The following is a 23,715-nucleotide window of genomic DNA, read 5'->3' as shown; positions in this document are numbered from 1 at the left end:
ATCAGAGCCATGTGGAGAGAGAAATGCTGAAAGTAAGTGAGGTAAGACTGAGATGACAGGGTGTGTAGCACCTCTTGTCTATGTACTTCGAGGCAAACTTTGGATAACTTTCAAGAGCCCCTCCTAAGCATAACAGCTCCTCATGTGCATGCTCCACATGTGCATATTCATGCTTCCTATCCTGCAGGCCAGGGACATGAGAGTCATGCTTCACTCCCTCCTGGCACTTCTCTAGCATGAAATGAAAGTTCACCCCAGAGACATTGAAGGTGACTCTGGGGCAATGCCCCCTTTCTAGTGGCGGGGTGGTGGTTTTGGTCCCAAGCATTTTTGCTTGGTGGTAGGTAGACCTTCTGCTGTGTTCCCCCAGCAAAGCACCTTTCTGCGCCTGCTCTGGAATAACATATTGTGGTCTGTGCTAAAACTTCAAGCTGCTAATTATCTTGCTGTGTGATAGGGAATGAGAAGGGAGTGTGACAGTGAAAAACATATTGAGCTGAATGGTAGTTGCGCTATTCCATCTGGATCAGCTGAGTGAGAGACTGCTGTAATAGGCTGCAAACAAAGTAGCTTTATAACTAAACAACCCTTTCTTCAAATGGAATAAGTGAGCCATTTAAGGCTAAGTAATACCTTTAGAAAACCATGATCATTGCTGGTTGTTTGCCTATTCCTTGAGTATCTTAGTATACAGGCAGTCAAGAAAACCATGGTATAATCATGTTGGTAGAATTTTTGGCATAGGACTGTGGCTCAGTTTATTGGAAACAAAAGCTCTTTACCCTTCGTTTTCAAGAGCATTTGACTAAAATGCCTAGGGTTTTTTTAATGCAGTAAATTCTTGCCAGAAAGCATTCTGTATTTATTTGAGTTATAAAATGACTGTTGTGCATATCTCTAGTTACTTGATATAAAAAAGCCACATGTGGCCCTGGCAAAAGCAAATTAATGTAATGCTTTTGAATGTGATTTTATGTTTAAACTGCAAATTTAAGAGGAGAAATGGCACATTTTGAAAAGGAAATAATAGTTACATATTACCCATGTGAGACTGTTGAATCAAATATATTAATTCCCCACTGAGCATCTGACTAATACACAAATTCTTCTCAAATGTGTGTCTGAGTTATTAAGCACTGTGGCCGTGTGTGTGTGTGTGTTGTGTGTGTGAGTGAAGAGAGCAAAGCTGCTGTTTTGCTGATTGTTGTAAGCAGATTACCATTTTTTGAACCTCAGCTATTACACTCCATACCACAGCAGTGCGGCAGAAACAAGGAGAAGGAGTAAACAAATGCAGTCACTTTGTCCACTGAGGGAATGGCTGGTAGATTAAGGGTAACAATCTTAGGGAGCGGTGGAGCAGGCAGTTCAACGCCTGCATTAACAACACTAGCGAACAGCCACTATGGCTGTTCGAGACCCACCGCGGCTGGGGTGAACTCCCGGCCCAAGTCCCAGCTCCTGCCCACCCAGCGGCTCGAAAGCATAACCGCAAGTATACAAATGGGTACCTGCTCTAGGTTGGCGGGGGGCACCCTCCCTCCTGATGGTGTGTGCCAGGAGTGTTGGCGGTGGCGGCAGCGATAACGGCGGCGGAGCAGAGGCGACCCGTGGATGTGGCGGCGAGAGAGACTGGATGGAGGCGGAGCTACGGTGGTGGGCTGGCCAGGGGGCACCCTCCCTCCTGATGGTGTGTGCCAGGAGTGTTGGCGGTGGCGGCAGCGATACGGCGGCGGAGCAGAGGTGACCCGTCGATGCGGCGGCGACGGAGACCGGATGGAGGCGGAGCTACGGTGGCGGGGTGGCGGCACGACAGCATGACGATGCAGTGCGGTGGAGCCTAAGGGACAAAGGCCAGAACTGCAATTGGGAGCTGCCGCGCGCCGGAGGAATCCGTCAGGAGCCTGCCGGGAGATGTCGTTGACCCATCCTAAGGCGCCAGGAAGAAACAACGGAAGCCCGCCCGTGGAATACAACAGGACCGCGCTGCTCGGGTGTCGATAGGTAGCCCCTCCCCCAGTCGAATTGTGGCCCTAGGATAGGAACTAATTAGGCACTTAGGCCATATACCTGTAAACTGCCCAGAGACCCTCAGGTAAAGGGCGGTATACAAATCGAAGATATAAATTTTTTAAAAAATCTCTCCTATGTCCTTAAGAACAAAGCAGTAAATTTTGGTAGTTTATCTGTCTTCTGAAAGTAGCCCTCCTTGTAATTGCCCTCTCATCTGTTTCCACATATCTTTACTGCAGGATCATAATATTTTAAGAAGCATCTCTAAATCAAAGCTCCTTTTGTGAGATACCTGGTGAAGGGAGCTTTGACTCTTGAAAGCTTATATCCTGGAAATGTTGACGATCTTTAAGGTGCTACTAGACTCAAATCTTTGCTCTTCTACTGCAGAGCAACACGGCTACCCACCTGAAACTGTCTCCAAATCTGGTTATACTTATTTATGTTAGTAGCTTCAGTAGCCTGGCTTAGCCTGAGCTCATCGGAGTTTGGGAGTTAAGCAGGGTTGGCCGTGCTCAGTACTTGAATGGGCAACCACCAAGGAAGAGGGCAATGGCAAACCACCTCTGCTCCCCTCTTGCCTGGAACACCCCATGGTTTGGGTCTGAACGGATTGCAATCTGATAGCACCTTTTCTGTATTACTCCTCCATAGAAGATACGGTCATATGATGCCAGTCTCTAGATCCACTAATCTGAATGATGTCATGTTGTATGATGGTTGTGATGAGCATTGCTGGATAAAGTGCCGATAAGGAGTCAGCAGATCATTAGGACAGATTCCCCAAACCCATGGATGCAGTGAGGCTGCATTTGGGAATCACGTGGCATGAAACTGTAGGACCTTTCAGAAGAAGAGTTGACAGAGAGTGTTTTCAGCCTATTTCCACATTTGGGCCACATCCCACATGATTCCTGAAAGTAGCCTGGCCTTCAGAAGAAAAAAAAAAAAGAGAGGGCATGGGAGACTGCAATAGGAATGGGATCATGTCAGAAATCTCTTCCATGAACTTTCTTTGTGTGTGGTTATTTTAGGATCCAACTTTATTGTTTGTGTTGATTCTGGTTCATTGAAAGGGCAAAAGGCAGCAGGAGGGCCCCAGAGTAAAGGGGGTAAAGACAAGAGCCAAATGTGTGCAGATGGAGCATGACCTCACATGGATGCTCCCTTTTACTCCAAGAAAATATAAACTTCAAAGTAAAAGGGAAACTGCAGGACAACTGCGGTTAGAGAATCCTCCTGGATACTCCATCACAGGGACATGCAAACACATGAAACTGCCTTATGCTGAATCAAACCATTGGTCCATTAAGATCAGTATTGTCTACTCAGAGTGGTGGCAGCTCCCCAGGGTCTGGCATGGATGCCTTTCACATCACCTGCTGCCTCACCCTTTTACCTGGAGAGTCCACTAATTCAACCTGGGACCTTTTGCCCACCAAGCAGATGCTCTACCACAGAGAAGCCACAGAGCCCGGGGGCGTGGAGCTAAACTTTACCTTCAGAAGGTAAAGGTAAAGGTTCCCTTGCTCGAAAGCCAGTCGAATCCGACTCTAGGGTTGCGGTGCTCATCTCCGTTTCAAAGCCGAAGAGCCAGCGCTGTCCGAAGACGTTTCCATGGTCATGTGGCTGGCATGACTAAACACCAAGGCGCATGGAACGCTGTTGCCTTCCCACCGAAGTGGTACCTATTTACCTTCAGAAAGGCAGAGGTAAGCTCCACATCCCTCCCCCTTTTCAACCTTTTAAAGGCCTTTCTCCCTATCCCTACAGAGCTGCTGTAGTTTTACACCATGGCTCAGTAGGGACAAGAAAAGTGAAGGGATAGGGGCTGAATATGGACTGCAGGGGGAACCCAGTGGCATTGTGGTTTTGCACCGTTGTAGTGGGCATAAGGGGGACGAGCGTAATGGCAGCAGCAGCTCATAGCTTATAGAAGGGATATATGCAGGATTTTTTTTCCCCTCGGGGAACGCTCCAGAACGGAGTTCCAGAACCTCTTTGATAAAACTCTTTTAAAAATATTTAAAAGTTCATGAGTTTTCCGTATACAGATTGAAAACTTCATTTCCCTCTTGAGAGTTCCAGCACCTCTTTCCCCCCCTCCCCAGAAGCCCTGGGTATATCTGTGTGGACACCATTCCCACCTGTTCCTGGTGCAGCCTGTTGCCGCTGCTATGTTGTAGTGGCGGTGCATTTTCATGCCCCTGGTGTGGATGCAGTCTTTGTCTCTCATCTAGAATAATTTAGATTGAAGCACATAACTTTAGTTGTTGGCAAAGTAGCACATGCTCATTTTCTGCTGTTTGGAAGTTTCCTTGTGTGATAAGGAAAAAAATGACCCACGATAGCACTTTTCCACAGGCTTGGACTGTAGTCTTAACTGCTCATTGTGCTCCAAGTCGGCTCATTTTGCATATCTACCTTTGATAGACGTATTCATTAACCATCGTCATTGTATCTGTACACAATGGAAGCTGTACCGGTGGCTCGAGTCTGAAGAACTGATGCTGTTATATTGGGGTCTTATAACAGCAGCTTGCTTGTTCCCCACTCTGTTAAAAAGGATTACCCAGTCTGTGTGGGCAATCACAGTACAGACCAGATGGTCTTTGACTGAGTCTTCAGATAAATTGGGTTTCATGTCCTCTTATGAATAGGAATCGCTTTCTGAAAGTAGCCCTGTGAATGTGGTTTATGCTCCTGTAACATAGGTTTTGAATATAAATACCCTGGCTGGTGACTTTCCTGTGCTGGATTGGTCGGCAGTCCGTCCCCTAATGATTTACATTTATTCAGTAAATGAGAGCTTGCAAAATTTATATGGTGTTTGCCTTCCAGTCCTTTGCATTGTTTTGCCTGTCTCTCCAGCGAGGAGCACATTGTAGTGCTTGATACTCTAAACTGTGTTTTTGTGTGGGTGACATTTATACTTGTAAGCAATTAGTATTTACAGGAAAGAAAAGCAATAAAAGTCATAAATGTTGACACAGTTGCTTTTTAAAATGCAAAGGTATTAAGAAAAACCTTTTGTTGCTCACTTGCTTCACTTCCGCTAAGGCTTTGTCCAGAGTATGTTGGCAAAATACTTCCATGACTTCCTGTTGTGATGAGTGAGTGAGAATTTCAACAGGCAGGACAAAAATTAAAATGGAATGTTAGTTTGATTTGTAGACATCTAGACCTCACAATCTGTCTTTAGTAGAGCATGGATTGCCTGAGCACTTAGTTTTATTTGGGGCTCTAGAGAATTGTTGTCAGATGTACATTTGGATTTTTGGATCCCCCCCCCCATTGTTTACTTTATAATTCAAAACTTGCAGCAACGTTATAGGAAGCTTATCTCCACCTTTTACTTTGCAAGCCATTTTACTTTGCAAGCCATCTTCTTGCATATTCTCTGAAAAAGTATGTATCACTCTCAGTAGCTGGTTTTGTCTTGTGGTCTACTGGTCTGTGCTGAGGCTGGTGCTTTCTTTGTTGTTGCTGTTGTTGCAGATAGGTTGCCAGCAGGTTGGATGAGTGAATTAAACAGTGGCCTTTCACCTTTAGGCAACAGCTGGAATTCCTACAGGATTGTGACTACACAGAAATGGATCAAATTGTACTGTGAGCTATATAGCCAAATTCCCAGTCAACTTATGCTATCAAGCAGAAGGAATTTGAAAGAGTTTAACTGAAGTAATTATAGTTTCATTAACAGTCTTATGTAAATAATGGTATTAGCTAGAATATGAAGAATTGTATCTCTGTTTCTCCTGTGTTCTGCGTTGTAATGGCAAAACTCATTATTTATTGGTCCAATGCACTTGCTGTGGCTTGAGAGAAAGTGTGTATTTCAGTATTGTGGCATAGTTCATTTGTAAAGACAATCCATGGCTTACCATTCCATGAATGAGCATTGGGGATCTCTGGTCTTGCATGTTCCCCTCCCTTCCCCTTGTGCATGGTGTGAAAAATAATTCTTTCTGGTTTAGTGGTAAATTGTTTCTCGTTTTGTCAGAGCCATAAACCATTAATTGTTCTCTTCTTTCCAAACCGGGTTTCTAAAAAAAACCAATTAATGTCTCATTTGGAGAAAGGACAACAAACCATAGTTTGTAATTTTGGGAAAGTGACAATGATTTCACATGAACGGAGTAAAGATGGTTTTGTTTTTTGAGCCAGGCAGGAGGAAGATGGCATACAAGCACAAGGAGATTCCTCAGGCTCCTTCATGTAATGAAACAGTGATTTGTCATTGTTTGAAATACTCTGTGCTTTTAGCATTGGAGGAGAAGGAAGTTTCTTGCATTCGCTCTTGTACTTCTGTCTTGTTTGCTCTGAAAGTAGCTACTGTGATAACTAGGATGCTACATAAAATGTATAGGGTTTTTTTTTACTGAGACATTTCCCTTTTTATTTGTTTGTAGTAATGCTACAAGGAATTTTGTCTGTGTAACCAGCTTGGTAACCAGCTATCAAGATAATGCTAAGGACATCGCAAACTGCTGATTCCATCTCCTGTTGAGCAGTTCCTCAGGTATGCCTAATACAGTCCTTTACAAATATTTAGCACAATTTTGTGAAGTCTGATAGAACAGGGGATGATTTACAAATGATTATTAAAAAGTAGCTAACATCATAAATCATTATTTTGGACGGTGTGATAAATAAGACAATGGGATCCCTGCTTCTGTCTCACAGTTGGTATGCAGTTAAAATGAATGCCAGTTCCAAAGTGAAAGGTGTACTCCAGTACATCACGAAATTGGTCTAGGGCTGGTGCAATATGTAGGTTTCTAGGCTAAGCTTCTGACAGTAAAATGAATAAATGCAAGATGAGGTGAAGACTTAAGACTTAGGTGTCTCTCTAAATATTGTTCTAAAAGGGTTAGGAACAAGCATAGCTATGTAGCCTCTCCCCCCCAGTTACCATACTATACCATAATTACAGATTATTGATGGCCATATTAATTTTGCCTTAAAGGCAGATGACAGGTCAAGTTGCAATACCCTCAATTAACCCTAAGTTTTAGCAACTCAATTTTTTATACACAGCAATAACTTACTTAACATTTAGTTAGTTAAATATATAGAAATAAGTGGAGGCCTGCGAGATGCACAGGGGAAATCCCATCTCTCCCTTGCTGTCTCCCAGCCCAGCATAGCTCTAGACCTTCTCAGCTACCTTTGGGCCCAGCCACATTGGCTGCATTGTCCAGGAGCTACTGCGAGCCTGGAGCAGCTCCTGGACTCTGCTGCTGCCAGCTCTGAACACAGAGTGGCTCCCAGACTCCACTGCCGCTGTGTCCAGAGCAGCTCCTGGACTCCACTGCCACCACGCCCAGACCAGGAGCAGCTCCCAGCCCAAAACGGCTCCCGGACCCTGCTGCCACTGGCTCTCCAGAGCAACAGTAAGGTTTTTGGGTGTGCATGGATGAAACCCCCCAATGTATTTTTTAAGTTTTCAGATTTTTCTACAAACCTGAGTTTCCCCTAAGTCTGTAGAACTGTTTACAGTCAGTGTGGCTCCTATCCACAGATTGGGCTACACTTGACTATTGAAATATACGATAGAAAGTAGGCTTTACATCATCATCAGTATACAGTACATCCCTTCCTCAACTGAGTAAGGGATGGCGTCGTTGTGTAAATATTACAGGCATGAGTTTAAGTCTTTTGACTGTAGACTGTATAGAGAATAACTTGCTTACTGAATGAAGGAGAGTCTTCTGAGTTGATTTATTGAGTTTCTCTTGATTAATTATATTTGAAATATAGGGAAACTTCAACAGCAACTTCAGTGCAAACTGGTTATTGTCACCTAGAGAACTAAGCAGTCAAATAGACTGGGTTTATTTAGAAACAAACAAATTTAGGAGTTCATTTGAAAGACTAAAAAAGTCTATTAATAACTCACATCTGTTTCTGATATTCTGTTATTTAGTGAAAAATGGGGAATTCAGAAAGCCAGTACAGCCTTCAGGGAACAAAAAATCATGCTAATGCAACATCAGGTGCCAAGCAGAAGCCTTGCTCTCTCAAAATCCGCAGTATCCACGCTAAGGATGAAAAGTCCTGCTCCTCACATGGATGGGGTCATAGCATCAATGGTGCAAATTACAAATCCCGATCACTAGCCAGAAACTGCCTTTCACATTTCAAAAGTGCTCAGCCTTATTCTTCTAGACTCGGGGACACAGTGGTGAAAGTGTCTAAGAACAGCATGCACAACAAACATCGAACACAGACCTCGGGGAACTACAGCCAAGGGTGTAATAATGCTGCCTTTTTGCCAGAGAATGGTTTTCACTATATCGACGTTGAAGCTAAAAGTAACCATGTTGCTTCCAGAGAATGTAACGGGCACTTCTTAAATTGCTATGGGAAGAATGAAAGCCTCGCATCGACTCCACCATCAGATGATCGAATGAGCCCAAAGGTCCTTATTAAGACACTGGGGAAGCTGGATGGGTGCTTAAGGGTTGAATTTCATAACAGCAGCAGCAATAGCACTGTCTCCAGGGAGGAATCCAGTGGACCAGTACAACTGTTACGGTACTCACCTACTGAGTCTGAAAGGAATAACCTACTTGAAGTGAAGGATAGTTCTAGTACAGATTATGCTGGAAGCCATTGCCTGTCAGCCTCTGACTCAAGACTTAGATCCAGTAAAGGGAGCTCTATTAGCTCCGAGTCTTCTTGGTATGATGCTCCCTGGGGCAATAATGGAGAGATAAATGGAATGGATGGGCCATACATATCCAGGAGCACCCCAGATACAAGAATTCAAGTCAGTTTTCCCCAGAATGACTGCAAGAAACCCTTAAACCAAAGTGCATCTCTCTCTTCTCTCCGTGACATGTATCAAGATACAAGCCTTAGGAACTGTCAGATTGGACTTTCTGCAGATTACATCAACACTCATGTCAGTTTAAGCAACCGTGTTTCATTTACCTCCGACATAGATGTTCCTTCCAAAGCAGACCACAGAGCACCTCCACAGTACTCTTCCTACACTCTTCCATGTAGGAAATCTGCAGCCCTAAATGATGAGGCAACCAAGAAAGAAACATTAAAAAGCCGAATGCGTCGGATCAGTGACTGGACAGGAAGCCTATCAAGAAAGAAACGAAAGCTTCAGGTACGTTGAATTGTCAACAGAAAGTCCCATCTGAAGTACAACTTTTAACTTTAAAGTATATGCTTAACTTTGTTTTTAAAATAAATCTCTTCACATAACTCATCAAAATCCTTCAAGGCAATCCAAGTCAGTCAGGGACAGATTGGCCATTAAAGTCATTGGGAAACATCCCAGGGGGCCAGTGGCTTGGGGGGGCTGCCCCCCTCTGGGTCCTTCATGGCTCAATGTGAAGGGTGGCCTGAGTACTTTGTAGGGCAAGCACAAGCTGCTGCCATGAGCCAGTGACCCTAGCCCTGGGTGGACCATGTCTGCGCTGTTGCCGTGAGCTGATGGCTTCAGCCCCGCACAAGGCAAGTGGGGACCTGTTCTTCCTCCCTTCTCCCCTCTGTCTGGGAGGTGGGACCATTTCCAGGGCTGTTTTTACCCCTCAGTCCACCCCTGAACTTCAGTGGCCTGAAAAAAAGGTCGGGTCCTTTACTAAAGGCCAATGAGCTCTGTGTGTGCCTTCAATGTTTTTTCTGGCAGTTGATAGAAAACTTGTGGGATAACTGTTAGATTTCCACCTCCCAATGTGCTCATCTGCAAATCTGAGCTAACTTGGATTTCATAAGTACAAACTAATTGTGCTCATAATTTTCTTATTTTAATGTGGTGCCTAAAACAGGGGAGGGGGTGTAGAAACACTTGATTTTCATATGTCTTGTTCAGTCAAATGACCACTGAAGCTCACTGTAGTGGAATAGACTTCCTCTTCATAGTGGAAGCAGGTAATCAGGCAGTTGGATTAATAGATATTATGATGTCTTCATGATTTGACCTACATGGGTCCCAAGGTAGCCTCTGCTCTGTGAATGCAGACAGATTCTTTCCTGGAAGCTGCTTTCTCCAACCAAGAGAGGATTGCTGGTGGTGAAACAAGTGACGTTCGGTGCTAGTTATACAGCATTTTGTACCTTGCTATTTTGAATGTTCTTGTAGCGTAGAGAGGGGGCCAGTATGAATGTTGTGCAATAAACATCTTTAGCTATAAACTGCAGGTTTGCCAAACATATTTTGATGGTTAAAATCAAGGCACTGTAGTGTAATTTAATACACATGAAAAACTGCACACGAGAAGAATGTTATGAAGTAAGCAAGAGAAGCTTCAGACAGCAGAGATAGGCAGGAATTTATTTATATATTCAACAAAAAAGCTGCCCCTTTTTTCTCTGTAATTCTTTCATCCAGTACTATGTTGTGTTACCCGCTTCATGTGCATTGGCTCTTATTTTGGGGGGCAGCTTCTTATGATGTATCCATAGTCATGTTCCGAGTATGAACTTGAGCTTAAGTATGAAGTCGATGTGTAACATGACAGATACAAATGACTGGGACAAAGGTGGACTTCTAAATATATATAAAGGAAGGGAAAGGATTGAGCTTCCACCTGTGGTGATTTTCTATATGCATCTGCAGCCTTCCTGTCTGATAAAAATGTGTTTGGTATATGCATTGGACCCAAATTTAACATGTATCTTAAGAAGCAATGCTCATATTGCCACACCATATTGGAAACCAGGTTTGATGACAGCCTACAGTAAAGAGGTATTGAAATAAGCAAATCCCTCACAAAGCTTTATTTCCTCCCTCTTAATATGTCTTGCCAACAAACCTGTGTAGCCCTGTTCTCTACTGCCACCACCCATTCCCCCCCCCTTTCCTTTCCCCTGTCTTTGTGTGCCATACTGCTTATCTGTCCTCATTCAGTCTGTTTCTACCTGGTTGTGGCCTGAAAGCCAGGTGAACACAATTCATATTCACATGGACTTTTCCTTCCTCACACTGAGGGGAGGAAAAAAGAATTTAGACCAAATAGAGGCAGAAGAAATGGTAATGTTGGCCTTAACCATCAGCAGCTACTTCTCTTTCCTTTCTTGGGCTGTCTCAAGTAATGAGTTGGTGTGTCAAGAACTTATTCCCTAGATAGTTCTGTAGTGGGCAGAAGGCAAGGGGGAGGAAAGCATGTGCACATTTTGTGAAGCTTATATCAAGGAGTTTTTTGATGCACGTGCTTTGCCACATTTACATTAACATTAACATTCAGACAGTGCTAGGCACTCTGGCCCCCTCCCCAAACATTAGACAGGGTAACAATCTGTGAATAGTAAAGGAGTCTGAGAAATAGGTTGTGTCGGGGTTGGCTGAGCCATTCTTCTTTTCTTCATGACCCTAAATAAATGTCGTGCTAGCAGTGGACATTTCATGGGGGACAATGATCTATCCTGTGACAGCTGCACCCATGAGACCATTGCACTGTTTTTGGCTGCGTGTTGGAGGGGGGGGGAGACCGTCCTACCAAAACATGAGACAGCTTTTTGATGAGTACCGTTTAAGGAGTGGGTAGAGTTGCGTGGCATTTTGGGTTGGAGACCAGAAGCATCCCGTGAAGACCAGTTCTATTTGACCTGCTCTGAGATTTAGAAAAATGGGCAAAGCAAATCCTTTGATAAAGTTACCTATAAACAACATTGGGGAGAAACTAAAGAAAAATTGTGAGGTTCTTTTAATGGAGTTGTAAACAGCTGCCTTGGATTTCTTCCAGTGTTTAATGGCATTGGTAGAACAAAGTTTGAATTCAGTGGCACCTTTAAGACCAACGAAGTTTTATTCAAGGCATGAGCTTTGTGTGCACGCACCCTTGTTCAGACACAATGAAATGGAACTTTCTAGTCAACACATGCAATGCAGAGGTTGAACAGCAAATCAGCATACAATACAATGAAATGTTTTAACAGATGCAAACAGGAATAACAAGCTAAATTTATACGGTCATCATTGTTTGGATTTAATTCTGGGGAAAAACAATGAGGCAAATAAATATGTCAAAATTGGCGACAGATGTGTAAATGTATGCTTCTTAATTCTGGAGTGCTAAGAGCAATCAACTGAGACCCTGCTGTCACTCTCCATCTGTCTCCCCTCAATCATGGTGGTACTAATTGCGTCTTTTTCTTTGAGGTGGGGGTGATTAGTACCTAATGACATTAGGTAAATGTTCATTTATGAGTTACTCACTGTGCTATTTAAGCATAAATAGTCTATTTTAAGCTCAGAACAACCCCCCAGGACTTAACAGAGATATTGATTTCCTATCTCACTACATATGCTAAACTCATTCAGTCCTTACATCTGTATTCTCAAGAAGAAGGGCTTTTTTAGTGTATTTCTTATTTGGAATAGTATAGGATTGCTGGTGGTGAAACAAGTGACGTCCGGTGCTAGTTATACAGCATTTTGTACCTTGCTATTTTGAATGTTCTTGTAGTGTAGAGAGGGGGCCAGTATGAATGTTGTGCAATAAACATCTTTAGCTATAAACTGCAGGTTTGCCAAACATATTTTGATGGTTAAAATCAAGGCACTGTAGTGTAATTTAATACACATGAAAAACTGCACACGAGAAGAATGTTATGAAGTAAGCAAGAGAAACTTCAGACAGCAGAGATAGGCAGGAATTTATTTATATATTCAACAAAAAAGCTGCCCCTTTTTTCTCTGTAATTCTTTCATCCAGTACTATGTTGTGTTACCCGCTTCATGTGCATTGGCTCTTATTTTGGGGGGCAGCTTCTTATGATGTATCCATAGTCATGTTCCGAGTATGAACTTGAGCTTAAGTATGAAGTCTATGTGTAACATGACAGATACAAATGACTGGGACCAATGTTCCCTCTAAGCTCTGGAGTCTTGTGAGCAAAAATTCTACTTTGTGAGCTACTGGCATTAAAGTTGTGAGCAAGCAGTTTGGCTACTGCATCAATTAGTTTGCTCTGGAGCCATCCTTCCCGAGCGACTACAAAAATGTGTGAGCTGGAGGCTAAAAAAATGTGAGCTAGCTCACACTAACTCAGCTTAGAGGGAACACTGACTGGGACAAAGGTGGACTTATAAATATATATAAAGGAAGGGAAAGGATTGCGCTTCCACCTGTGGTGATTTTCTGTATGCATCTGCAGCCTTCCTGTCTGATAGAAATGTGTTTGGTATATGCATTGGACCCAAATTTAACATGTATCTTAAGAAGCAATGCTCATATTGCCACACCATATTGGAAACCAGGTTTGATGACAGCCTACAGTAAAGAGGTATTGAAATAAGCAAATCCCTCACAAAGCTTTATTTCCTCCCTCTTAATATGTCTTGCCAACAAACCTGTGTAGCCCTGTTCTCTACTGCCACCACCCATTTCCCACCCCCTTTCCTTTCCCCTGTCTTTGTGTGCCATACTGCTTATCTGTCCTCATTCAGTCTGTTTCTACCTGGTTGTGGCCTGAAAGCCAGGTGAACACAATTCATATTCACATGGACTTTTCCTTCCTCACACTGAGGGGAGGAAAAAAGAATTTAGACCAAATAGAGGCAGAAGAAATTGTAATGTTGGCCTTAACCATCAGCGGCTACTTCTCTTTCCTTTCTTGGGCTGTCTCAAGTAATGAGTTGGTGTGTCAAGAACCTATTCCCTAGATAGTTCTGTAGTGGGCAGAAGGCAAGGGGGAGGAAAGCATGTGCACATTTTGTGAAGCTTATATCAAGGAGTTTTTTGATGCACGTGCTTTGCCACATTTACATTAACATTCAAACACTGCTAGGCACTCTGGCCCCCTCCCCAAACATTAGACAGGGTAACAATCTGTGAATAGTAAAGGAGTCTGAGAAATAGGTTGTGTCGGGGTTGGCTGAGCCATTCTTCTTTTCTTCATGACCCTAAATAAATGTCGTGCTAGCAGTGGACATTTCATGGGGGACAATGATCTATCCTGTGACAGCTGCACCCATGAGACCATTGCACTGTTTTTGGCTGCGTGTTGGAGGGGGGGGGAGACCGTCCTACCAAAACATGAGACAGCTTTTTGATGAGTACCGTTTAAGGAGTGGGTAGAGTTGCGTGGCATTTTGGGTTGGAGACCAGAAGCATCCCGTGAAGACCAGTTCTATTTGACCTGCTCTGAGATTTAGAAAAATGGGCAAAGCAAATCCTTTGATAAAGTTACCTATAAACAACATTGGGGAGAAACTAAAGAAAAATTGTGAGGTTCTTTTAATGGAGTAAACAGCTGCCTTGGATTTCTTCCAGTGTTTAATGGCATTGGTAGAACAAAGTTTGAATTCAGTGGCACCTTTAAGACCAACGAAGTTTTATTCAAGGCATGAACTTTGTGTGCACGCACCCTTGTTCAGACACAATGAAATGGAACTTTCCAGTCAACACATGCAAGGCAGAGGTTGAACAGCAATACAATATAATGAAATGTTTTAACAGATGCAAAAAGGAATAACAAGCTAAATTTATACGGTCATCATTGTTTGGATTTAATTCTGGGGAAAAACAATGAGGCAAATAAATATGTCAAAATTGGCGATAGATGTGTAAATGTATGCTTTTTAATTCTGGAGTGCTAAGAGCAATCAACTGAGACCCTGCTCTCACTCTCCATCTGTCTCCTCTCAATCATGGTGGTAACTAATTGCGTCTTTTTCTTTGAGGTGGGGTGATTAGTACCTAATGACATTAGGTAAATGTTCATTTATGAGTTACTCTGCTATTTAAGCATAAATAGTCTATTTTAAGCTCAGAACAACCCCCCAGGACTTAACAGAGATATTGATTTCCTATCACACTACATATGCTAAACTCATTCAGTCCTTACATCTGTATTCTCAAGAAGAAGGCCTTTTTTAGTGTATTTCTTATTTGGAATAGTAGATTAGAATAGTGATTGTAATGTAATGCAGTGAATATTAGTATGTTATAATGGTATGCATTTCTGCGGTCTAGTAACAGAGGAAACATAACACTGCACTACAAATCACCCCACCTCAAATAAAAAGATGTTATTAGTTACCTCCATGATTGAGAGGAAACAGACGGAGCAGGTAACAAGGTCTCAAGCAGTTACTCTTAGCACTCTGCAGTTAAGAATGGCACATTTACAAATCTGTCTCCAATTCTGACATATTTATCTGCTTCACTGTTTTCCCCGGAATTAAATCCAAACAATGGTGACCTTATAAACTTAGCTTGTTATTCCTGTTTGCATCTGTTAAAACATCTTCATTATGCTGTATGCTAATTTGCTGTTTAACCTCTGCCTTATACATATGGACTGGTAAATTCCATTTCATTGTATCTGAGGAAGTGTGCATGCACATGAAAATTCATAGCTTGAATAAAACTTTGTTGGTGTTAAAGGTGCCACTGGACTCAAACTTTGTTCTGCTATTTTGAGCATTAGAGTAACATTTTGTCAGAAAGACTCTCCTCCCAGCTCGCCTTCTTGTTCATGTCTGCTGAAATTTGCTTAAAGATACCTATTTAGAAAGATTCTCACAACACTACAGTGGGAATGGAGGGCGATTATCATTTTCTTAATAGCAGACCCTTTAGACTACAGTCCTGCCTGGGGCTCTGGATAGCCCAGTGTGTAAGCAGAAAGTCTAGGAAATAAGTGCTGCCAAATGAAAATTAAAAGCATATGTAAAACATTCAACTCTGCATAGTTAAGTGCTCTGCCCTTCTTATAAAAATTCCTTCATGTAATTACAGCTAGGGCAAATGAGTTGCATGTAATTTTGCTCTAACACGTAATTAATTTTGCTGAAACAGCAAACGTGATAATCAGCCATTTTGAACGTATGTGCCAGAAGAGTATGTTCTAGAAATTCAAGATGAAATGTGAGACGAGCACTGTATATTTTTTAATATTTGGTATTTTTGGTATATAGTTTTTCAGTATATTGGTTCTGGAAGTAGTGGCAGTATTAGGCTGTGCCTTCCAAGTGATCTTAGCCTGAAGGTTACCGCCCACCTCAGGAATGATGGCAAAGTTGTACAAGAATGCAGCTTACTGGGAACTGGAAGGAATAAAAGAAAAATATAGAGCTGAATTTCATAACGGCCTAAAGACCAATGTCGAAGATTTACTTCAACACTGAATGAGTGAGAACCGAGCAGAGGCAGAAGCGGTTGGGGGGGGGGCAGGATACTGAAATGGGTCTTGGAAGCGAAGTGTAAATCTGCTTCTTGCGCATTAACCCACCCAAGTGTGGCACATGAGACTCAGCAGTCCTCTATGAGCAGTGTGAAATTGAAACTAGGTGGTGGAGAAGAAAACAGGTCATCACCTCATTCAGTTCACACCCTTGTAGGTATGATTCAGAAGAAGTAGCTAAGCATCTCTGGGCTTTAATAGGACAGTCCAGTTGTGAAAGCATTTCAGAACATCCCGAATTTAAGGTGATAGACCAGCCTAGAGCAGCTGGAGTGCTGCCATAAGACAGTACTGCTGTTTCACTATACTAGGAGAAATGCATGAGCCTGTAGTCGTCGGCGATGTATCTGATCATAGCTGCCAGACTTTCGGCCAAAGAAGTAACAGCAATTACAAGTGAATTATGAGGTTTCTTCTAAACCCACTGAGTCAGTCTCTGGAATTTGCAGGCAGTGTGTTGACTTACAGTAGCGCGGATGGGTGCAGAGGTCAGTCTGCACTAGGAGTCAAATTGTGGTGAAATGTTATGAAGGAATTTATTTGCAGTAGATATAATCAGGAGTCCAGTTAAACTATGAAATCTGGTTGCTATATATCAGCTAACCGTGGGGTTGTTTTTCTTATTGATAGGAGCCGAAATGCAAAGATTCAAACGAGTACTTTGACATTGGAATTGAGAGTCTTCCTACTGACTCCCTTGCCCCTTCCCCATTCTCTGCTTCTCTGTGGTCGCCGAGTTCTGGTCAGATTTTCCCCCAGAGAAGTGAATCTGCCAATGCCATCAGCAGCGATTTCCTGAGACAGAACATTTATGAGAACTTCATGCGGGAGCTTGACCTGAGCAAGACCAACATTGAGCACCCAGACACTTCAACAGAAACGGAAGACTCAAGCAGCGAATCGCTGAGCTCCCTGGAACAGTTGGATCTGCTGTACGAGAAAGAACAGGGAGTTGTCCGCAAAGCTGGATGGCTGTTCTTCAAACCTCTTGTGACTTTACAGAAAGAGAAGAAACTTGAGCTGGTCACCCGGAGGAAATGGAAACAATACTGGGTAACACTAAAAGGCAAGTGATGGTACATGCTTTTGAGCCACTGTAGAGTTCAGTCAGTTCAGTGTTTGGCACTAAAAATCCATTTCTACAGCCATTCTTTTATAATATTCTTTTTCTTTTAGAAAAACAAATGTAGCAGAGGTGCTGTCTTCACAATAACATGTCTCCCTCTAGTTGACTATATTGTGAACATTTATCAGGCTTTACCCCGCACACACACACTTTGTTGGTTTACTTACTAAGTGGCTGCTGAGGACACCAAACTGCTGAGGGTGGCAGTGTGGGAGGAAGCAACAGGAGGGCATGGTGGTGGTAGAAATTGCTGTCGAGTTGTACCTGACATATGGCAACCCTGTAGGATTTTCAAGGCAAGAGACGTTCAGAGGTGGTTTGCCATTGCCTGCCTCTACGTAGCGACCCTGGACTTTCTTGGTGGTCTCCCATCCAAGTAGTAACCAGGGCCAACCATCATCTTCTGCACTGCTGCTAAGGGCCAAGGCAGGCTGTGGAGCTGGTCTGTACAAGGGGAGGTGTATGCCTTCTCTGCTGCTGCCCACCCTGGGATCTAGGTAAGGTGCTGCTGAGGTACCTTCTTTACAGCTTACCTTAAAGCCTGAGGTAATTTTTTTACCTGCTATGGCGGGGAGGGCGGGGGAGAAAATAAATAAATAAATAAATACATCTTATCTTCAAACTGGGTATTATAGTCTGGGGCTGTGTGTGGATTGTAACATTTAACAAAGTTTGCACTTACCACGTAGAAAATGAATGTGACATTAAGGGGTCCACGATTGGATTCCCCCCCTTTTAAGGAGGGCCTAAATTAGATTGGTGTTATGCTAAGCAGGGAGTGTTTAACTCTTTCCTGCCTCATGCTGTCTTTCTCAGTCTGAATCATCCTATTAAAGTTTATCTGTCTCCATAGGGGACAAAATATGTAAATGTTGTAAGACATACAACAGTTGATCTTCTGTCATCTTTTCTAGTTTGATTCTAATACTGTACAGTAAATATTACCAAATATTATTCTTTGAAGAATGGAATTGCTGGTTTATTTAAAGAAACTCTTTAGGGTAGGAGAGAGGAAAAAAATCACGGAGGTGCCAAAATATACTCAGGTCTAATTAGGAGGTGGAAACAGTAGTCTTACTTTGGGAGTAAGTCTAATTGAAATCAGTGGAATTTATTTTTAAAAAATACACACTATATTGGTTTTCTTCACATGGGACAAAGGATTGTAAATAAAGAATCAGCCCTATGGATACCTTATGTAGGAAAAATATTTAAACCATATTTTTTTGTTTCTCCTTGTTAGATTTTATAGCTCTAATAAATATCTGGCTTGCCTTTAGTAAGCTGTAGCACATTTTTGTAACTCATCCCTTTCCGTGAGATTTTTTAATACTATTTGACAGGTCTGTGTGCCTCAAGCCTGTGCCTCCAGGATTGCTTGCACAGTATCAGAACTGACTTAAGTGATGTTGTTGTCCGTTCCCTCTTTGGGTGTCGATGCCTATTTTGAAAACATCCTAGATGGGGGAGGGGTATAGAAAAACTCTCTTTTAAAATAGATACGTATTGGGTGCCCTGAATAAAGCTTTTATTGTTAGACACTTGAAACTGAATTGGCAAAAAGCAGTGAATTGGTGTCCTCATAACATAAGAATGGGATGTGTGTGTATGTTTAACTGTAAAAACACACACACTGTTTTCAGTTGCTGCATGTGACTTTTATGTGTTCTCTTTTGAGCTCTGTATAGTTTATCAGTATCGTGAAAGATTGTGACCATCTGGTTATCTACCAGAACTGAATTGATAGGTGTCCTGAGACCTCAGCAGCGCTTAAAGGGCCATCAAGACTATTCCTTTAACATGAAATGTTGTTTTTTCCCTTTCCATCTGTCCTCCCTAATTAATTTATCCGGGCAAAGGGTACTACATTTCATCCCCATTCTGATCATAGCACATATGCTGTAATCAGACCCTGGGGGATAGTCTGATAAAGGTTGTCTAGTCCTATCTAAGGACAGAGATTGTGACAGCTGTTATTTTTTAAACAAAATATCTTGTAACTCTGTCTGTTCATAAGAACAGAAATTACAATCGCTACAATAAGTTGTCATTCTTCAATACTCAAACTCTTTGGAAAATTTTTTCACACATTTGAAATTTTTTAGAATTTTAGAAGCTAAACGTTGAACATTGTCTCTCTAATATAAAAATGCAATGTGGTTATCTACTTTTGAATCAGGACTTATTCATTATTAATCTGTTTATCCCTACCAAAGATTGCATGTATGTATCCACTTAGAGGATTCTTTTGGAACAAATTTTTTCATCTCCATGCATTGGTTCAGTTTGAGAAGAGAGTTCTTGACATTTGTCTAGTTCAGTTTGGGATGCTATGTTGACAATCCAGGCCTTCTCACACAGCCCAAAGGCATTTTAACGTTTCTCAGTGACAAATAATGGCATTGTCCGGCATAATGGGGAAAAGTATCAATATAATTTTTTTAACACCCATAGAATCCAAATCTATCTTGCCTGGTACCGAAGGAGGTTCTTCAGCACTGACAATACCCTTACCATTTGTCATGGATTAGGAAAGCTGTTTATAATAATGCCTTGTAAATAAATGTACAAGAAGGGAAGTGTGCAACCACCAAATAATTTAAAATTTTTAAAATTAAAACTAAGCAAAAGGTTCACAAAGTCCTAGGGACTTACTGCAGGGTATTGATTCCTGTTATTAACTGCTTTTGTTGTTTCAACCCATTGGGGGTGAGCCCTTGTGAAATGGAGTTATTCAAAAAGGAAGCACGTTGAGTGGCTAAAACAAAGTTTTTGAGTGTTTGCAAATTAGTGTAGATATTTTTGCAAGGACAAAAGTAATGACTACTGAGGAATTATACAACTTTAAGGCTGACAATGAAGAGATTGAAATTTTTCAAACTTTATCTGTTTCTTGGCTCAGATCATCAACCAAAAGGGAGACTGGAATAAGAAAACAGAAGGAGATTGAAACTGGGAAGGGCAGGCCCCCCAAGTAGAAAAGATAATTAAGTGTAAGGATGTGTTGCTGGTAACCAAGATCACGTTAACTCATACTGTGGTATTCCCCATTACTACCTATGGATGTGAAAGTTAGACAATGGAGAAAGCTGCCAGGAAGAAAGCTGATTCATTTGAAATGTGATGTTGAAGTTTAACAGCTAACATCAACCCACAGAAAGTGGGTTCTAAATCAAATAAGTGGATTCTAGATCGAATCAAGACTGAACTCTCCCTAGAAACTAAGATGACTAAACTTAGCCTATTGTACTTTGGTCACATTATGAGAAGAGTCACTGGGAAAGACAATAATGATAGAGAGCAGCAGGAAAAGAGATGGATTGACTCAGTCACAGAAGCCACAGCCCTCAGTTTGCAAGACCTGAGCAAGGCTGTAAGCAAAAGAACATTTTGGAGGTCATTCATTCATAGGGTTGCCATAAGTCAGAAGTGTCTTGACAGCACATAAAATACACATGTGCAGGAAGAAGGGGGAGAAATGTTGCTGTTCAGTAGATCAATAAGACGTGGAAAACATTAAGATACGGATGCTAGTAAAAGGCAGCACAAGGGCCAGTTCTGTTCACACACGATACCGTTGATGGGCATTGATGGAATAATTGAAGATTTGCCAGCAGTTCTTGCAGCTTTGTCTCCTCTTTCAGTCGCTGACATTATAATTTGTACATTGATATCTAAGGGCTATAAAATTTCTCAAGGGTTTTGAAAACTTCCAAGTTGTACTTAGTTTGACTGAACTCCTCATTTATATGCAAGTAAAACCCCCGTCATCAGATCACCTTTCTGCCGTTATTCAGTATTCCCCTCCAATGCTGTGCCAAGCAGTTTTGCATCTGCACAGTCGCTGCTTAGGCTTCAGGGTCATGGTTGGGGATGCCTTGGAAAATAAGTTTCATTTATGATTTATATGATGGTGCTTGTGATTGCTTTTGCAGCCTTTCACATATTCCCAGGGTCATGGTCACATCTACATGATCTACATGTCCAGCACACAATCCCTCGCAGTTTGCCTCCTGTCATACACAGTCGGATGCATCTTTTAAATGACTTACATTGGATACTTTGCTGTAAATTTATTCCTGACTGAGGTAGATTGGCGGCTTAAGCCCTGAGATGCATCTCTTTTAGATGTGTAAGTTTTAAAACAATTTTTTTTTGCAAATGTGGGAAAGAAGGGACTACGGTTCCCCTGAGGCCATGGAAGAAGATGAATGCAAAAATTGATGCAGATCCTCACTGTTCGGCAGCCATTGAAAGACTCCAAATAATGCTGCAATAGGCACACAGCCACCAAAATCTCAATTCAAATATGTTAAACTTCAAAAACAAAAAGAAATCAAGGTGGAGGTAAGTCGGAGGTGCCGGCAGACACAGGTGATAGGGAGGATGGCAGCTGTGGCAAAGCAGTATCTAATTATACTGCATGCGTACATTTTGCACAATTGAATACATGTGAGTTGTTCAGAGGCAGGCACCATTAAGGCTCTCGTGTTCACTACCTGTGAAAAGGATGTGAGCCAAACTGGTGGGTATCTCTGGTATTTCCTAGGTATGTTTGATACACATACCTCAAATAAAATGAAAGCAAATTTACTGTCTGCTCATGTTTTGTTGACTAGCGCATTCAATGTCTTTGCTATCGTATTTTAAATAGAGAGCATAACAGTGAAGCTAATCTTTGTTGATAATTATTTACTGTTTAAGTATCTACCTTTCTGAAAAATCTTGCAAATATTAAAGCTTTCCGTATACTGGTGAGAGGTAGAACTAGCTCAGCAAATTATAAAAACATAAAATGTCTTTGTGATGTAATATTTTGGTTTGTCTTCTCTTTTTGACAGCAATGTTTCTGTTTATTTTAATGGCTACGGATTCTGCTATGGTGTTGCTTGTCATTTCTATAGTCATAGCCATTTCCACTTACAAAGTCCTTTACAATGCTTCCCTGTTTTGTGCTTGCAACATCCTTGTGAAATAGGTGAATTAGAGAGATGCTAGGCCAAAGCCACCATTTTACACATCACAGTCAGACTTACCACTCTGATTGCTTTATTCTTATGCTCAACACTGATTTTTTGTGCGTGTCCTTTGTTAATCTGTGGGTTTCCCCCCCATGGGCTATTTGCCCAGGGCTTGATGCTGTTGGGAAGCAGGTCCCCCCCCCCCCGCTATCCCACAACACTGGTGTACATTCTTGTGCCTCCCTCATTTCTCTGATATCTGTTTTGCTACTAAGTTTGGGGAACAGTTGTAGGAATGCCTAGATGTCTGTTGTGTTATTGGGAAAGTTTGGATTTTGACATATGTTTGAACACACATGAAGCTGCCTTATATTGAATGATACCCTTGGTCCATCAGAGTCAGTATTGTCTACTCAGACTGGCAGTGGCTTTCCTGGGTCTCACGCTGAGGTCTTTCATATCACCTACTGCCTAGTCCCTTTTTAGCTGGAGATGCTGGGGATTGAACCTGAGACCTTCTGCATGCCAAGCAGATGTTCTATCACTGAGCCACTGTCCCACTGTCTTCTCCCTCAATACTAAACCCATTTACTTTCAAGCAAGTCCAACTGCTTATGGTAAAACTTATGTCAGCTGTACACAGCAAGATTATTGCAGGTAAAGTGGTGGTATTACACCAGTACTTCACATAGCAAGCATATCAGGTATGGACGTTATATATACTCATTTATAAAACCCCATCTTCAAAAGTCTAAGAATCCTAATGGGGCCAGGATTTACAGATATATGTACTAGTAGAGCTTAATGATGTTCATCAGGCCTCGGTTCGAGCAGGAGCGCACCAGAGCGCCGCTCCGCCAGTAAGGAGCCCAAGGGGCGGGCACACAAACCCTGCCCCTGCTCCCAGCCCCGCCCCTGCTCTCAGTCGGGACACGAGGAGAAAGCAGCAGGCAGGTAAGTTCCCTGCAGAGCCTTCCCGTGGCCTGCCGAGGCCCCCCCGCCTTCTACAGGCCCTGTGCCAGAGTGCAGGGCCTCTAGAAGGCCTTTGGAGGGCCCCCCGCCACCCCCCCTGCCTTCTACAGGCCCTGTGCCGGAGCGCAGGGCCTGTAGAAGGCCTTTGGAGGCCCCCCCGCCACCCCCCTGCCTTCTACAGGCCCTGTGCTGGAGCGCAGGGCCTCTAGAAGGCCTTCAGAAGACCCCCGTCTTATTCAGGCAGAAGCTCTCTGAGGGCAGATCTGCATGTCCCCCCCATAGGTAGCAATGCAAAGAGTCCAGTGGCACCTTTAAGACTCAGGCTTATTCAGGCAGAAGCTTTCTGTGAGGGCAGATCTGCATGTCCCCTGCCTTCCATAGGTAGCAATGCAAAGAGCCCAGTGGCACCTTTAAGACCCAGGCTTATTCAGGCAGACACTCTCTGTGAGGGCAGATCTGCATGCCCCCCCCCCAATAGGTAGCAATGCA

At 42.6% G+C, this 23,715-nt stretch overlaps 1 protein-coding gene across 1 annotated transcript in view; it reads left to right on the top strand.

Moving 5' to 3' along the window:
* Positions 1–6,457: 6,457 nt before the first annotated feature.
* LOC107126143 (T-lymphoma invasion and metastasis-inducing protein 2-like) overlaps positions 6,458–23,715 on the top strand; it is a gene marked incomplete at its 3' end in the record, with an annotated part of 20,261 nt that continues 3,003 nt past the window's right edge. The window contains exons 1-3 of the mRNA XM_015429661.1: positions 6,458–6,535; positions 7,943–9,139; positions 16,798–17,233. Of these exons, the coding sequence (XP_015285147.1) occupies positions 7,949–9,139; positions 16,798–17,233 (1,627 nt within the window). The remainder of the gene's footprint in view (positions 6,536–7,942; positions 9,140–16,797; positions 17,234–23,715) is intronic.

The sequence above is a fragment of the Gekko japonicus genome, unplaced genomic scaffold, assembly GCF_001447785.1.
Source record: "Gekko japonicus isolate JY-2015 unplaced genomic scaffold, Gekko_japonicus_V1.1 scaffold651, whole genome shotgun sequence".
In the NCBI taxonomy this organism is placed as follows: Eukaryota; Metazoa; Chordata; class Lepidosauria; order Squamata; family Gekkonidae; genus Gekko; species Gekko japonicus.
Note: the sequence above shows the minus strand (reverse complement) of the source record. Positions and strands in the feature narration are given on the sequence as shown.